The following is a 17549-nucleotide window of genomic DNA, read 5'->3' as shown; positions in this document are numbered from 1 at the left end:
TCTCCTGTGGACCAACTTCACTTGTTTAATCTGCCCTGCTGATGAGCGCATTGGCGGCAGCTATTTATAAGTCTATACTGAATATCTAGTCATAGCAAGCTTGTTGCCTCCTGTGGACTGTGGTGTGCAAATGCATACACGCATATGGCCATGGGCAGCTCGATGAACCTGGCAATGCACCTAGCCGTGATGCAGCCTAGGTTAGAAGGAGGCAGCTAGCTAGAGCTAAGGGAATCTTGGCCTTTTTTTTGACGGCACTACTCAGCTAGATTTGCAGCTCCGAATCGCAGAAAAGCTCATGGAGCAAAGGTGCTTGCACAGCCTGCAAATTCCTTATCTCCAGAAGATGGAGGCTCAGCGTCGTCGTCGCTTGGTTTCTGTCCACGCACATTTTTCAGCGCATGCAACAGGATGCAGAGATCACGTTTTAATTATCATTATCCCAACTGTCAAAGCTTGTGCCAGTTGCAGCAAGGGGGAGAGACATGCAAGCTGGGATTCCGGGCAATTAAATCTCTGTTAACAGTTATGAAGTGAGCAGAAGCTTTAGAGTTTAGAGGTAGAAGAAGACAAATCATTAAGATCATTTGGCCGCCTGTGATATTTAACTTGATGACTTACCAGTGACTTGTGAACTGAGCGTGAGATCATCATATACATAAACAAAGTATACTTCACTTGTCCTTTGCATGAATGTCGGTAGTCGACGGTGGAACTTGCATGTGTTCAGCAGTGTTTAACTGTTTATTATTAGTAGATGGCAGCAGGCAACACAGACAATACTAGTAGAACACATTTAGCAACCATGAACACAAACGATGCTACCTAATTTGGTATTTTCCATTAGAAAATCTCTGCAACCCAATGGGCTAGTTGTGCCATTATGGGTGACTGTATGGGCAGGCCGCATAAAGCCGGCAGAAAAGTTGGGGCACTGATGGCAACATCCTCCCTACCACCACAGGATCGATGACTCCTATTCCCAAATCACAACACTATACACGCAGCAAAAGGCACATGAAGGCGTCCAGGTTCAATGCACGCGATCCCTGTCGTTGCAGCAGGACGCCGTTCAAAGCTGAAGACCCAGATGACAAGTTCCCGAGCTGGTCAGGTAACAGAGCTTGAGCCTCTGAACGGGGATCGGAATATTTGTATAAGTAGCTTTGTAGAAGCATCATCCCCAAAGCCAAGATGATGATGCCATTCTTCCCCGAGCTGTAGGAGGAGGAGAGGCCGTCGTCTCGCATGGAGTTCCCCCATTCACTTCTTGGTTCTAGGCACTTCTTGGCTCTTTGTAGTTTGTTGTTCCTTCAGGTAGGCAAGAGGATTTGGTTGTTGTGATGTGATTTCCCTTGTTTTCGTCGGGGAGATGGAGTTGCATCTCATCCTGCTGCTGCTGCTGCTGCTCCGTGTTGATGCAGTTTGATTGTATGTTTGTATCCAGGCAAATAAATCTTTCATGAGTAGAGTATCATGCTTTGTTCTTCTTATCTCTTTCAGTCTACTTCTATTTCTTTCGTTCTGTGTTTCACTGTGCATCGCCTCAGGAAATACCAATGTTCTACTTACAGACTGCTGTTCCGTTATGCCATTAATTGAATCCGGCCAAGGTTGAGGGCGTATCAGAAAAAAAAAGGAAATATAAATGTTCAACTCCAGTAGTGCAAATGTGTGTGTTTCTGGACAGGGTCGTGATTATGAATTTACTAGTAAGCATGTACGTGCGCTCATACCAAACATAAAATTCCATTGAAAATTTGAAGTCTATTTAAAAACCAAAGATAAACCCAACTGCAAGGAGCTATATGTTTACTTGAGAATCATCAATCTGATTCATTGAATTGAATTACTGAAGAAGAAAAATCCAATTTATTGAACTACATTTGGTGTGTTTTTACAACAACTATAATTGAGTGTTTTGACACTCTAGGGCGTACATTCTCTGCATTTGTTGCATCGAATCGACATCACAAAAACATGGTAGGCAGGAAAGCTCCACCGGCCACCCTATGGAGTTGGGGGATCAAAGGCGTCGCAGAGTATGAGAATGTTGCGCTCCTGGGTCAAATGCAACCATAAAGATCACAGCACCATGAGACGTCTCTGTCATGTAAGGTGATATTGAGAAATGGTACCCACAAGAGAATGTTGATCTCCATGTACTTCAGTACTCAGATAGCCAAGTAGTAGTCTATACATGTATGCAATTTACAGCAGCACAACGCTTGTAACCACAGTCAAAATCATCATAAAGGATCTTGACTTTGCATTTCAATCTACAATTAGCAGCAAATATTCCACACAGCCTGCTTGTTGGACCTTTATCCACTGATGAAAGCAAAAAAATTAGGAGGAACACACATCCAGAGGCCACAAACCATTTTCGTCACTTCTGCTTGATCTACTTTCAACACAAGAAAAAGGAAGAGAAACAAAATCGGGTAAGAGTAAAGTGCAAACCCCACAAAATCAGGTAAGATGTTATACAGCTCATATACCCTTGCCCGATTCTCTTGCCACCATTGTTCTGCTTGCTTGTCACTGAAATACTTGGGGCTGCATGCAGAAAATAGAATGAGTGAGAGTAATAAAGCAAGTTATTCCTAAGCCAAAAACGATTGATGCAGGTATCTGAAACTTCGTAGGGTATACACATTGAACAGGTGACCGAAACTTTGATACAAAGGCACACAGGTTTCCAATATTCATGCATTCTGAATTTCCAATCTTAGGATCTTAATCTAATTATTTCATCCAGCTCATGGCAGAACTCCGAACTCTGTAAAGATCTGTCAGGTTGCTCCCCGATTTTGCCAAAAGCCACAACAATAAATTTTCTGCTGGAGGCCATCGAGGTGGAGGCAGCAAGCAAGAAGGAGGAGAAGACGCCCATGTCGTGCTCGATCTTCTTCGACGCGGTCGTCGCCGACGGTTGCAGTGCAGCCACGAGTTCAGCCTCGGCAGACGGTAACGTCCCTCTCACGCGTCCTCTCCGCTGAAAAATCGGCCGCATGATTTGTTCCTCTAATCATCTCTCCATTTTACCATCACCCCTTCTCCCTTTACGATGCCAATCCTAGCCGCCAGCACCTCCAGTCCTCCACCAATGCTCCACATCTCCACACGGGCCTGCAACTATGTGATTCAGAGGAGGCAGGAGCTATTCTCTTGATCAACTTTTAACATCTGAATGTACTTTCACATTATTTCAGGGCCTTTCAAGGACTTAGCATCAATGAGTTCAAGGGTCTGCAATTCGAGCAACAATATTCTGCACTGAAATTTTCTCAATCTGATCCAAAATGCCAGTTCCTGTATAAGAATTTGAAGTTCGTTCCAGAGTTACAATTGACACTAAATATAAAGAGGAGGGGACCATGGGATACTTAGTCTGTAATACGATTATTAGAATTTTGATTGCTGACACGTGATGCATCCTGGAATTAATTATTTATACTCATCATTGATTTACTAAAGTTTAAATTTGTTCCGTATATTACGGTACTTAGCTTTGTTTTTTTATTACTCAAATATAATGCAAGGCAAGGGATGATTAATTTGTTCCCTATATTGCAGTAGTTAGCTTTGTTATCTATGCAGAACATCGGACTTAAAAGTCCGCATGGCCACTCCCCAGAAGATACCTTTTCCACAGCAGCAATGAGCAGTCCAAAGGTCTAGCAGATGAGATCCTCCGTTATTCCATGATATCGGTTGGCGAGATTTCTTCCCCTCTGCCTTCTCCCTACTATTATTTGGATGCAGGTTTCGTAAACTGATATCTATTCCAATTGGGTGTGCATTGAGTTGTGGGTTAGTTTTCGTATATATAAAACAGCACCTAGCTTCACATGGATTTACCTAGAGAATGATACTGACTTGGTGTATATTTTAGCTAGATTTGTACAGAATCTTGGATGCAGGTGGAATGCGTTTCTTGAATCACACATGAGTGTAAGCACTTTTCTCATGGTATATTCATTTTCTTTCCTGCGCCTCTTTCAGTTGTAGTGGTCAAATAAAATTATGATACAGAAGTCCATTTTAGTTCTGTAAAAACATTAAATGTTGCATATATTGATTGGTTTCATTGACATTGTTTTTTGGTGCACCAGCAAGATCTTTTGCGGAATCCAAGAATTTATGGATGTCCCTGTTACATTAGAGATCAATTGTACTCTTTTTTTTTCCGCGAACAAGAGATCAATTGCTCTTGGAACTCCCATTCGAGGCGCATCTGTATTGCCTGTCCTACAAACCAGCCCTGGTCCTGTGACAAGGAGGTACGAAAGAAAAGTTTTGTTTGATTTCTTCCATCCAATTAGCTCTGTTTTTTATGCAAAAATTGGTACCTTGCTCAGGCAACTTGCTCTTGCAAAGGCATCAGAGGGAGTATATGGAAACCCAATTTCTCCGCCAAGATCTGTTGTGACAGCTGCAAAGAAGATCACACCGAAGAGAAAGAAAAGATCTTAAAATTGCATTGTGCGACCTGGTCCTGATGATGATTCTTTGGGGCTAAATTTGTGCTATGTCATCCTAATTTTGCCATCTAATATGTGAGATACGTGACTCTTATGCTTGGTCTGTTTATAGTGAGATTGTGGACTCGCTTTTGATTAAAACCTTGTCGAGATCTTTTATTAGGACATATGAACTCTATGCAAGCTTTGAAATGTCAGTGCATTATATGTGAAAATGCAATAGAACTAAGAAAGGTCATGTCAAAATTTCTAATGAAAATGATGTAATTTGAAACCACAAAAATGAGGAAAGGTCCTGCCAAAACTTCCTGTACCAACTGTTGTCATTTCCAACTGTACACATGAGGGAATGCCATGTCAAAATGGTCATGGTATTTGCATTGCATTTCATCCCAAACAAGTGTTACAAGTATTCAGAAATTTGACACTACAGAACACAGCAACAGAGCCTCTTGCATACACATACAGTTCTACTATACAACACAGCAACCTATAGAACCCAACATTCAATCTCCACACAGCAACAGAAACCTACAGGGCTTCGAATCATCGAACTGCAAAAATCAATATCACACAGCAGCAGAGCCTCTTGCAGCAGGGGGCTCACGCGGGCGCCCGACGGCGGCGAGCGCGGAGGGGATCGGGCGCGCTCGCGGATGGCTAAGACGGGCGCCCGACAACGGCGACGGTCGGGCAGATGGCGGCCCGGCGAGCGGCGGCCGCTAATTTCTCTCATTTCTCTATCGTTCTTCTCTTCTCTGGAAGCTGCGGGAAAGTCTGAAGCCAGCCAGCTTCTGAATCCAATCGATCTAGCGTGAAGGGCTTCTGAGGCAGGGGCCAATGTGAGGCAGGAAAAAATGACATGTGGGTTTGGGACCATGTCGAGTAAATCGGATAAGAAATAAATAAAATGCTATTTTGTCGGAAGGAAATGTGCGCTATTTTGTCTAAGAAAAAAAAGACGTGCATTTGAAGAAGGTATGAAAAAAGGCGTGACATTTTGTCAAATTTCTCCTAATCTCTCCCAAAAAGGAAGAGAGTATCAGTCACTAAAAATTAAAATTCAGACATGGGCACTCCTATGAAAACACCCATATGAAAACATCCATAGAACAGATTGCAGCGCCGGCACTCGGTTGCAGCAAAGTTCTGCTATGTCAGCTCGGCGTGGTGCATCTCTTCAGACCGAATCATACTTCTACAACTCTTTTTTTCATAAAACTTGCATAGCAAAAAGAACTTTTGACATCAAACCAGAATTGAGTTTCAGTGTTGAGCTTCAATAGGTGAAACTCTTACTTGCTGCATAGCAAAAAAAACCTCTGGTATCCTTGTTGAAACTGATACCATCAATCCTTATGAGCAGTGGTCTGGATGGTCTGGGCCAGAACACTGCTAGAAAAGAGACAGAAAAAAAAACCACCGGTACCATGGTGATCAGGGCCAGTTCATACTGTCACAGTATAGTACATTTCCTGCATCCTCTTGCTTTTGCTCCGCTGGCACCATACCTGCAAATAGAAAACAAATATTGCTAGCATCAAATGATTATAGATACAACATCAGAGATGAAAAAAAAAATATATCAACTCGAGTCATCCTTATTAAGAGGAAAGGAGAGCCACAAGTCTGACCTTGATCTAAAATTAGAGTATCTCAAATTTCTCTCAACATTTTACAAGTGGAAGTCAAATGTGCATAATAAAATCAATCCAGAATATGCTGAAAATAAAATCGATCCACAAATGCAAAGTAATCTCTCCAAGATGCAGAAAAATGGAATATGCACTTCATATAAAAAAAGGGCAGCCCGGTGCATGTAGCTCCCGCTTGCGCAGGGTCCGGGGAAGGGTCCGACCACTTTGAGTCTTTTGTACGCAGCCTTTCCCTGCATTTCTGCAAGAGGTTGTTTCCAGGACTCGAACCCGTGACCTCATGGTCACAAGGCAACAGCTGTACCGCTGCGCCAAGGCTCCCCTTCATATCTTAAGCTTAAAATATAAAAGAATGCGGTTATGAACAGTACCTTGTGAAATGGATAGGGTGTATGTGGCACGGTGTCCGTGCCATTGGTAATTGCAGCTGAAGCTTGTTTATTTTTGTTGACTTCACGCCGTCTAGCCAAAATATGATCTCTATTACGTGCATAATATTCTTTGTTCCTCTGATTTTTTAATTCCTTAGCTTGATCTTAGTCACATGCACCAATATTGCAGGTCAGAAACAATAGCGTTCATTGCACTAAAATAATATGAGGCATTTAGTAGGCACCGATGGCTGTTGCTTATATCTTGGAATGGGATGGGAGGCCCAGTGCGTTTGCGAGATGACATGTTAATAGCTTTGTTCTCTATCATGTCACAATCACATGGAAGAGCAAAAAATTGCAGTGCAGTGTACATTAATATGTGAACCTTTACTGCTAACATTAATACACTCATGGTCTCATTCAGAAAAAAAGATTAGTTATAGGCATCCAGCAAATCTCGCCTCAGCCACGCAAAACATGGAAGCAGATTTTTCATTATACATATCCTTGAAGCACTATAAGGAACATTAGATTATCCAGTGATTGATTCAAAACAAATGTGTCCCATGAACAGCAACTTGAGGCTATCAGATTCATTGGCATGACTTTTTTATGGAGGGTAACTAGCATTTGAAGAATGTATATCCTCATTTTTCTTCCTTCATGAATATCACTTGCCTTGGATAGAGTATCTCTGTAAGGTGTGTATTTATAGCCTGAAGCAAAGGTGAAAAGAGAAATCATTAAAACATTTGAGCTGCAGTTTATATCAGCTGAGCAGCCCAAAACAATTGGTTTAAAATGCAATTAGTATATGTAACAAAAAAAGGAACAATTAGTATATGTGAGCAGATCCTCAGGACAACAGAGACTTGATTAGCACGGAGACACTGGGTAGGTACATCACATCTTTGCACTTTTAAATTAGCGTGAATGATAGGTTTAATAGAAAAGGTTATCATGCACAGAACTACATGGAACGTTGTAGATAAAGGGGGATTCTGCTTTGAAAAAGGAACTGTACCTAGTAGGCTATAATTTGATTCATAGCACTATTTTTCTTGGCATTGTCATAAACCAAAGTACTGAACTTTTTGTTAGATAATGAAACTACCGTCTTGCATGAGAAAATGGCCGGCTTACCTGCAAGACCCTCCGGAATTATTTACCTTTTGCATCATTGTTTATGACTCATTATACAGAAGAAAGTGTCGGCACTCGCGCTGATATAAACACCACCGTCAGAAGGGGTTTTGTACATTACATGAGGATAGCCATTGGTAACCTATATATACATCACAATTCGATGACGGAAGTCTAGCAGACTTCTGTCTTGAACTTGAGGCAGATCCCCATGCTGAAGAGCTCCTGGTAGAGCAGCTTTGCACCGTAGGGCACGGCGATCCTAACTTTATTCTCTGAAGACCGGCAGAATCCGCAGTATGGGCCTCGGATCTTCTTTCCTCCAGGGATAGCCCTCATGACAACGTTTGCAGCCCGCTGACATGTTTGGCAGATGTGCATCTGTGCAAAGTCACTAAGCATGAAGAGCCGCTCATGGAGGTTGGCAGCTGCCCCATGGGCAAGGAGGCAGTCACGCTCCATTTCTCCAAACTTCACTCCTCCAAACCTTTTCCTGTCTGCCACAGGTTGCCTTGTGAGAGGGTGCACTGGCCCAGTATTCCTGAATTTTACCTTGTCTTCAGCCATGTGCGTCAACCTCTGGTAAAAGTTGGGACCCATGAAAATCAATGAGTGCATCCTTTCGCCAGTTTGGCCATTCAGAACACTTTCAGTACCGCCTCCTGAAAATCCAGCTCTGAAATGCAACGAGATGCATCAATTTTGGAAATCAAGGCAATAACTTGTGCAAGTCTGTACCCTGAACAAATAGCTAAATTACGTGATTGCTAGAAGATATTTTGTGCAAAATTATGCAATTTGACTCACATCGGATCACATTTAATAGTAACCGTACGATGCCTCAGTTGAAAAGAGCAAATAAGGATACATAATAGAAGTAAAGAGAAAGCAATGTACTTCTGCCATTTGAAGCAAAACTAGAAAAAAAGAATATAGATATGATAACTACCTGTGAGATTGAAGAATGGAAAAAATATTTCAGATGATTGAGCTAAGCAGTTCAATTTCTGTTAACTGATACATTTATGGGATTCTGTTCCCACCACAACCTCTATGCTATCTATGCTATAATAACAGTGAATGTCATTTTTACCATTGCCGTCGACTGGTTGTATGATGATTAGATATGAACAACTTATATGATTGTTTGTCATACCATGCAGGTGCTTAATCACATGTAATTGGCTATGCCAACCATACAAAATCTATAAGTCAATTTGAGTGGCAATCTGTCAACCAAGAAGTTTAAATGCTACAATATGAAACATGCCCTACATTAGGAAAACAAAACTATGACATATAAAACCAAAAGTACAGACTATTGAGTTTCATGCACCGAACTAATTCACCCAAAAGCTCAAGCTGATGGAAAAGGAGTGCAATTCACTTATACTTCAACACAGACCTGACTAAACGTGAATCATATGTTTACCCAATTGATCAATATATCAGAATGAAACTATCAGCAAAGTTGTGCAGGATATTCTGCTTGTTTCACTTGTAACATTACACTGTTGTCCTCTGCTCTCTCTATATGGTAATGTATAAGATACTAAGATAACAGGGCATGCTAGTGATGTACAAATTTCACGAGAAATGTAACTTAAACTATACTAGTATGCTTGGATAATTACAAAGTTCAACTAATAGAAGGTAACTGCAATGTACTCAACTGTTTCAAATCAGTAGATATCACACCACTGTATCAATGTGCACCAAGAGAGGCTGCTTTTGAATTCAGATAAGGAAACACTTACTTATGCAATTGCTCCGAGATCACTTCAAGTGATGCTGTGGTGAACGGTGTTGCATATCTCATTGCACTACCAAGAGCGATTCCCTTCCCCAAAGCAGCTTCAAGCAGCTGGCCCGGAGTTTGACGGGTAGGAAAGGCATGTGGGTTTATCACAATATCTGGAACTATTCCTTGGCAAGTAAAAGGGAAGTTCTCCTGGGATTCTAGAAAACCAATAACACCTTTCTGGCCATGCATGCTAGAAAATTTATCTCCAACGCAAGGAGACCGAACCTGAAAAATATGATTGGCAACAAAACCTTATTGACCATCTTAAGGTAACACAAGCTCTGTGAATGTGAAGACACGAAAAACAACATGGGACTACATGATGCAAATGATCAAGGTTACTAATTCACCCGCCTGAGGCGAGTCACCTGATGGCCACCTGGATGCCTGTAGGTCACTTAGTTAACCATGACCATGGTTATATCATGTACTCCCTCCATCCCATATTAGGTGACTCAAATTTGCTTAAATATGGATGTACCTATACCTAAAAAGCGTCTAGATACATGTAATATTTCGGCACTTAATATGAGGAGAGAATTGACATAGTACCACTATGAGACGGAGGGAGTATAACAGCAATAGGAGATTTTATGAACATGGAAAAATGAGAGTTGAGCTGCCAGCACAATTGCCCGTTTGGACCCATCTGCCGCTATGCCAGCACAAAACAAACTGTGTTCCCCTTGTTTTTATTATTTTTTTGCACAGCACGCAATGTGCGTCTTTTTTCTTTCACAAATACTAGTGGCATGAGAAAACTTTTGGTAATACCTTTTCCCTTTTACATGGCAACAAAATAGGGTAGGAAAATTAGGGCTTCAGAAAGGGAATACTAAAAAGTTAAAAAAAATAGTATACAACAACATTCTTTCAAGTGCTTGATGATGACTGAACCCCTCAGGCAGCAATTCACTAGTTCACTGGGTCATGCTATATTATTAGGCACATGAAAGGAAAGCAATCCTACTAAGAACATTTCAGTTCCAGTTGGTTTCTATCAATCAATCTGTAGAGCATAACACAAAGATGCAGACTTCTACAGTTTATAAAATGAATAAAATTGCTAGTAAATTTGAGTCCATGGATAGGAAGTAGTTATTCTTTATTAAAGATTTACCTGTCTTAAAGTTACAACAGCAAAATTCTTCTCCTCGTCATTGGCTGAGAGCAGCACTCTCTGGACCATTCCCTTTTCAGTATGCTTCAGCTTGATACTATGGTCTTCACCAGATTCCGACACTTTCCCAATGACGATATCACCACTCTGAAGACTTGCACCCACGTACGGTAATCCATCATCGTCAAGACTGTCAACCCGCCCTCTCTTGCTTTGCATTTTACCAAAGTCTACCTTTTCCTTCAGTTTCAATCGTTTGGCGGGCTCTTTGGTCTCTACATCTGCCTTATAGCTCCTGATGAGTTCTGTTCTAAACATACCCCGTTCAAGAGAAGCTCTATTCATAACCAGAGAGTCCTCTTGGTTAAATCCCTGATGAACATTGACGGCCACAATCGCATTTTGTCCATTGAAATATTCTGGCCTAGCAAAATCATCTGTTCTTCCAATAGTATAATCAGATCTACCAATACAATCAGCTGTAACTGTTTTGAAAAGGGGTCTCTGAGGGTAGTAAAGTTGATGGGAAAGAGTATCGACTCTGGTAAGTTGATTTGTTGTGGAGTATCCAATAGCTTGCTGTGAGTGTTTTTCTGACTGGTACAGTACCCTTCGAGCAAAATTGTGATTTGCAAAAGGGATAAGACTACAACTTAATCCCAGCAGAAAAGAAAGATCTAGCTCACAGTGAGTATAACCAGAAAAGTCCTCTCCACTGCCCGGAAATAGGTGCCTGATTCCCCAGGCACATAGTATGTCTTCCTCCTCTTCAACACCAATGTACTCAATTATTTCTTGTTGCATTAGTGCCTGAAAAGAGTATGAACCATCCTTCGGTTTTCTAATTTTATTTAGGTTCTCAACCACAAGAAGAGGTCTGAGGATTCGCCCTGCATCAGAAAACACTCGTACTTCCCCAGGAATTTGGTGCTTGTCCCTTTTGATTTCAACCTAATCGGATGGAACAAGAAACATAAGCAATACTACAAAAGACATTGTGGTGTGAAACATTAGCACACATAATACACAAGGGGGAAACATACTTCCTCTGTTCCAAAATGTAGGGAGTATAACTTTTGTTGACTGTCAAACTTTCTAAACATTGACTAGCCATATAACAAAAAAATATTAACATCTACAGTGCCAACTGCCAAATGAGTTCCATTAGATACATTCTGAAATATATTTTCATAGTATGTTGGTTTGACACTTTATAAGCATTAAGATTCAGTCAACAAAAAAGTTATACGCCCTACATTTTGGAACTGAGGGAGTATTTAGCAACAAGTATCTCCATTATTGTGCACCAGATCATTAGTCTAAAACTAATTACTCAAATACCTAAATTTTGATACGCAACAAAAAAGAAATGCTTAGTAAAATTTAGGACGTAGAAAAAGGAAATTAGGGAGATGGTACCTGACAAATTAAACAACACCACAATAATTGAATACATTCAACGGGAAGAGATTATAACCTCGGTTACATTTGACCGAACCATGTAAAATGTTGGTTCTCCAGAAATAGTGAAGTACAAAATATATACTACAGAGCATCATGATGCTCTGCAAAATTGCACAGTAGAAGTAACAAGATATGGACAAACCATTGTCATATGCAAGCTCATTAGATTTTAAGGTACACCAGTACATGATTAGTATGCATGCAGATTTGACCCCTCCAAAACTTCATTACTCATTAGCAACTCTCGTTCAGCTAGACATGGTTTGTACAATTTAACCTAGACATCAAACATCTAGGGGGGAAACAATGGGAAAAAGCTTCCAAGTTCTAACCATGGGAAAGAGAGCAAACCTGTGGATCAATCAGATTGCCACGTCTCATGCACCTTAAACGCATGACAAATGAAGCTGGATCAGTACAGGATCCTACCCAATTGCCATTCAGGAAGATTTTGTCCATTTTAGGAATCTGTCCAGCAGGAATTTCATCGAGTTTATTCATTCCACAAGAAACAAATCTGTCAATCAATGGTTGTACCACTCTTGAGCTAACAATAGCAGTAACAGCCAGATTTTTCACAAGTCCACAGTTTTCGCCATCAGGTGTGGACATAAAACACATTTTTCCCCAGTAGGATGGATTGCTGCAAGGATTTTACTCCAGGTTAGTTTACATTAGGGCACAAAACATAAGATGGACATGCAAGTGTGCAAAACAGTTGGTTTATGAAATTACTTACGGATATCTTGCATCACCAGCTTTCCCAGCATAAGCAACTTGCTGACGACTTTTCCTCAAGTCTGACATCATTTGAAGAGGATTTGTTCTCCTTAGCGTTGCAACAACTCCTGAGCATCTTTCATTTCTTTTGTAGGGATGACACCAAGAACCAGTAGCGAAGGCACGATTTATACCATTAGTGATAATTGTAGGATCAAGATAGCCCAGAGGAAACTGTAAATCGCGGTCACTATTCAGATCTCTCTGCATGGCCTTAACCATGAGTCTCTCTGCATGCCTAAGATGTGCCCGAAGTTCTCTTCCAAGCAATTCACCAGGTAGCTCCAACCTCTTGTTCCGGAAAGCATCCCTATTATCACATTTGAGCTTCCCAGTAAAAGCCATTAGAAGGTATTTGACCATGTAACCTAAGAAAAATGCTTTATTCCTATTCCCACTTATACCAGGAAAGAGAAACCTAGCAACATAATCATCAAATGACTCTGCTGGAGGAAATTTTGAACTCTTGACCAAATCATCAACATATTGGCGGGCTTTATCGGACTTACGGAAGCCTTCACACAGTTCATTAGATTCACTAATAGTTGCAGATATCATGTTGATAACAGAAGCATCAGAGTCTTTGAAATCAATTATATCAAATACCTCCTTATCAGATGATATGCCTAGCGCAAAAAACATTAACCAAACTGGCATGTTGGCATACAAAAAGGAAATGGAGATGATTTTGCTCTCACTGAAATCATTGCTCTTTGTAGAATCAATTAGTTTTACATATGTGCGTTTTCGTTTGATTTCAGACATATAAGAGACAGTCCAGCAAGGCCGATCATCAACCCAAATCCTGGTCAAGCATCTTTGCTCTTGCGCGATAAATATCTGCAGGGTTAGCAACAATGGAAACATAGTGAGATAAAAGAAGCACACCACATATGTAACAAATTAACTAACTGGAACATAGTGAGTCACCCAAACTATCGTAACCACCACCTAAGAAGCACAACATATATGGGCATGCGCCGTCTAGGACTCTAGGCATTACTCGGGTAGGTGTGGTGGTGTAGCTAAAGTATGGAACATAATAAGCCAGCAATTGTGGCTTAACGTGATCACACCGTATTATTATTTTTATCCGTAACAAACGAAGGACATTTTAGCTGGTCCAATTAAATCCTGTCACACTCTAGGCATTACTCGGGTAGGTGTGGTGGTGTAGCTAAAGTATGGAACATAATAAGCCAGCAATTGTGGCTTAACGTGATCACACCGTATTATTATTTTTATCCGTAACAAACGAAGGACATTTTAGCTGGTCCAATTAAATCCTGTCACATGGTTCTAATAAACAGATTGCAGCTTATCAAGATCACATTTTCCTGATGGCTAGTGCATAAGAGTTCAACATATGGAAGGAGATCAATTCAGATGGCAGTTAACACTTTTTTTCCGGGGTATTAAGTTAGCTCTTTTGATAGCACTCCATGTGTATATTACAAATATTTGTGAAAAGCCTCGTACTTATGTTTTGGTACTAATGCTTCAGATTAGAAATTTGGGTTTCTTCTTTTATTAGAGAAAGCAGGGTGCATATATGATTTCCCAATTAAGATCTGAAAAGCTCACAACTCTGTAGTCCATCTTAGTGTACAAAACAAAAGTGTTTTTAACATGTGATAGTGCAACACCGCCAACATGATACATTAAAGAATGGAGTAAGCAAAGATAGATCAATATAGTAATACCTTCTCCATTCCCTTGATCAGAAAGTATCCACCAGAATCAAAAAGGCAGTCACTTTCCCCAAGTTTATGCAGCCAGCATAAATTTGAATTGACCATAACTGGAAGGCGGCCAACAGACACCCAATGGGTTTCATTAATGATATCCCTCTTGTGCCCAAAATGATCATTCTCTGTTTTAGCCTTATCACTTTTCTCCATAGAATAAACCTGTTACAGTTTATAAAATGTCAGTCAGTCGGTTGACTATGCCTGTAATCCTAAGTGCGCAAATCTGGGTACACCGATATCGATGCCATAAATTCATTTTGCAATATGAGACAAATCAGCACGGAGTTAATTGGAGTAAATAAATATATTGGCACATAGTTCAGCCAGGATCAAGTGCATAAAATATTTAGCACACATCAATGGCATCTGCAATAGATATGCTGCTGACTGCTGAGCTATTCTGGGAACATCAAGCAATAATCTGTTCTTGGACTGCTCCATTACATGTTGTATCATTGGACCATTTTGCTCTATATTAATTGGGGTGCCAGATAATAAAATGACTAATAAAATAAAAGATGACGGGGTCAGCTTCATAAGTTCAGTACATAGACATCCAGCTTATGAGAACATGACGTCTCAATTGTGTCTTGTCAACAGCGTTTAAGAACAGGATCATGGCGTGCATGTCAAAACATTTTACAATTTGAAGTAACTTTGGGGCATCGATTCTACAGATTGCATGCATGTGCCACAAATTTTAATACATAAGAACATAAATGATAAGTAAATAGCATATAAGGAACATGAAGTCTTCTTACCTGAATATTCATTTCTACTTCCATTTTGGAGGAATATGTCATATTCTGGAGGCGAGCGTGTCTTGGTTTGAGCTTGAGTGCCTCCTCATATTTGTCCTCACATTTGTCAGACCAGAATACAGGCTCTTGTAGTTTCACTTTCCCAAACTTGATGATGGCATGCCTCCAACCACCTGGTCCTTTCTTTGAAGGGTCATAGCTAGGCTCAACAGTCACTTCGCCTAGCGAATCAAAAAGCTCCTGGAGCCCATGCGAGATGAAATCGTTATAGGAATTTATCTGGTGGCTAATGAGACCAATTTCATCAAAAAATGACCTAGATGCTTCCTTGCAAAACTTCTCTAGACTTGTCAAGCTCATGTCAATTGGAAATTCTTCATGTGACTCGGAAGAATACTTTCCTTTGCCGTCACCATCCAGGGATGATTTCCCCTTCATATCCACATCCATGGAAGACCGATCGCTGTCAATACCCATAGAAGACTGCTCATTTGAATCATCAATGGTACGGGATCTGCTCTCCCCATCGTCATCCAGTATCATAGGTTCCAGCTCAGGCTCAGTGCCATTTGTTGAGTGTCCACTGCCCCTTGGTATATCTTCCATCGCACACAAAGGCAGCTAATAGCCTAATACCCTGTCAAGTACTGCAACTGGGCAATTCACAAAGTCATCATTCAGAAAATTCAAATTAGATACTAATAATCTCGATAGCAAAAATGGCATATACATTACAGCAATGAATACGAGTCGAATTATCAAAATGGTTAACCATAAATGGTAAATACATGGGGCACATGTACACGCGTGGACGCATGTGGCATTTCCTCAAAAGGTGAATAGATCAATCTTGGCAAGACAACAGAAGAAGCATATGGCTTTCAGTGCACTGATTAATTAACTACCACAAAATATCTAGTAACTGGTCGCGCAAATAAAAGTAACCCTACATAACTCAGTCCAACATCACTACATAAGGAGAAAACAAGTTGACACCCGAGCTCACAGCCATCACAGTACACAAACTAAGGAGACCGGAAGCCATCAAATGTCTGCCAAAACAACACAAAACATATCCTTCCACCCTAGGTCACAAGCATCGCGGTTCATGACTTGGGGCACTGGAAGCCATCAAATGTTTGCCAAAACAACACAAAACATATCCTCCCACCCTAGCTCACAATCATCTTGGTTCATGAACTGAGGGCACTGGAGTACGTCAAACGGCGTTTGCCAAAACAACAAAGAAGAGATCCTCCCATCTAGGAGGCTCAGCAATGTAACTATTCATCAATACAAAGGAATGCAGAATATATAAGAAATGAACAGATGAAACAAGCAAACAATGTTACAGGCAGGTTCCGTCTCAGTCGAACCCCCAAATTTTTGGTAAACTGCAGTCGTTACTCCACAACAGTAACAATGGTTTACAGCAAAGGAAAAAAAAAACAGAGCAGCACTCCCCGAACAATCCAACCAAGTTAGGGTACGTCACTACCAACGAAACGAGTCAATCAACTCCGGACGGATCCCCACTCCACGTCAGTCGAGTAGAGCAGGCAAGCATGGCAAGGACGACTGAATGACGGAGAAGAAAACCCTCGAGATTATGTGGTTCGGTGGAAGAGGGAACGGGGGGATTCGGAGGCTTTGGATCGCAGGATACGTGATGCCCTCGCTGAGGCAAAATGTTGGGTGGGAGGGAACTGGAAGGGGGCGCGCGCTGTCGGAGAGGCTCCTCAGCGGAGGAGCAGGCGTATACCTGCGGCGGAGTAGGACGGACGGTGACGGATGCGGCGGCCCGGCCGGGGGAACGAAACCCTAGGTCGGCCGCCCGAGCGAGGAGGGTCCCGGCGTTCGAAGCTCCCCGGCTCTGCAGCTCCCGTCCCGAGGGTGGGTGGCCAGGGTTGGGGGGGTTCTAGGGTTCTAGCCCGAAACGGGAGGGTTTATAGATGGGAGAAGAACTGAAGAAGAAAGAAATGGTTGCGGTGCGGTGTCAGTGGAGGCATGGCGGGAGGGTGATCAGGGGAGGGAGAGCAGATCCAGCGGCCCAAATGGGAAGGAGAGGTGGATCCATTTGGGTCGCTGTGTTTTATTACCGTTACGAGAATTACGAAACTAATGGAATTTTGAAAAATGTTTCAGCAAACTTTTGGTGGACCCACGTTTTTATCGTGTCCTGGAAGGTTGGGTCCTGGATTCTCTTCCTT

The 17549-nt window shown here is 41.4% G+C and overlaps 1 protein-coding gene and 1 long non-coding RNA gene across 7 annotated transcripts; one reads left to right on the top strand and one right to left on the bottom strand.

Moving 5' to 3' along the window:
* The first annotated feature begins 901 nt into the window (after positions 1-901).
* LOC106865574 lies at positions 902-4649 on the top strand. 3 transcript variants are annotated; one of them, XR_002960711.1, is made up of 4 exons: positions 903-2666; positions 2762-3957; positions 4119-4286; positions 4365-4649. It is a non-coding gene; the product is annotated as an uncharacterized LOC106865574 (long non-coding RNA). The 3 variants fall into 3 exon arrangements; XR_001404739.2 differs by having other exon boundaries at positions 904-2970; positions 3216-3957; XR_002960710.1 differs by having other exon boundaries at positions 902-3957.
* A 2233-nt stretch (positions 4650-6882) lies between these two features.
* On the bottom strand, positions 6883-17378 carry LOC100821466 (DNA-directed RNA polymerases IV and V subunit 2). Of its 4 annotated transcripts, none has more exons than XR_002961089.1 (9): positions 17102-17378; positions 15340-15992; positions 14531-14737; positions 12787-13667; positions 12399-12690; positions 10584-11534; positions 9417-9688; positions 7686-8335; positions 6883-7232 (listed from the first exon to the last, which is right to left on the bottom strand). XR_002961089.1 is itself a non-coding variant. In XM_010242207.3 (8 exons), the coding sequence occupies exons 2-8, from the start codon at positions 15943-15945 to the stop codon at positions 7834-7836; spliced, it is 3711 nt and encodes a 1236-aa protein (XP_010240509.1). In that variant the 5' UTR covers positions 15946-15992; positions 17102-17378; the 3' UTR covers positions 7635-7833. The 4 variants fall into 4 exon arrangements, 1 of the variants encoding a protein (XP_010240509.1); XR_002961088.1 differs by having other exon boundaries at positions 6885-7232; positions 7660-8335; XR_002961090.1 differs by having other exon boundaries at positions 6885-7232; positions 7660-8335; positions 15340-15986.
* Between the last annotated feature and the right edge of the window lie 171 nt (positions 17379-17549).

Source organism: Brachypodium distachyon, chromosome 5 (genome assembly GCF_000005505.3).
Source record: "Brachypodium distachyon strain Bd21 chromosome 5, Brachypodium_distachyon_v3.0, whole genome shotgun sequence".
Taxonomy (NCBI): domain Eukaryota; kingdom Viridiplantae; phylum Streptophyta; class Magnoliopsida; order Poales; family Poaceae; genus Brachypodium; species Brachypodium distachyon.
Note: the sequence above shows the minus strand (reverse complement) of the source record. Positions and strands in the feature narration are given on the sequence as shown.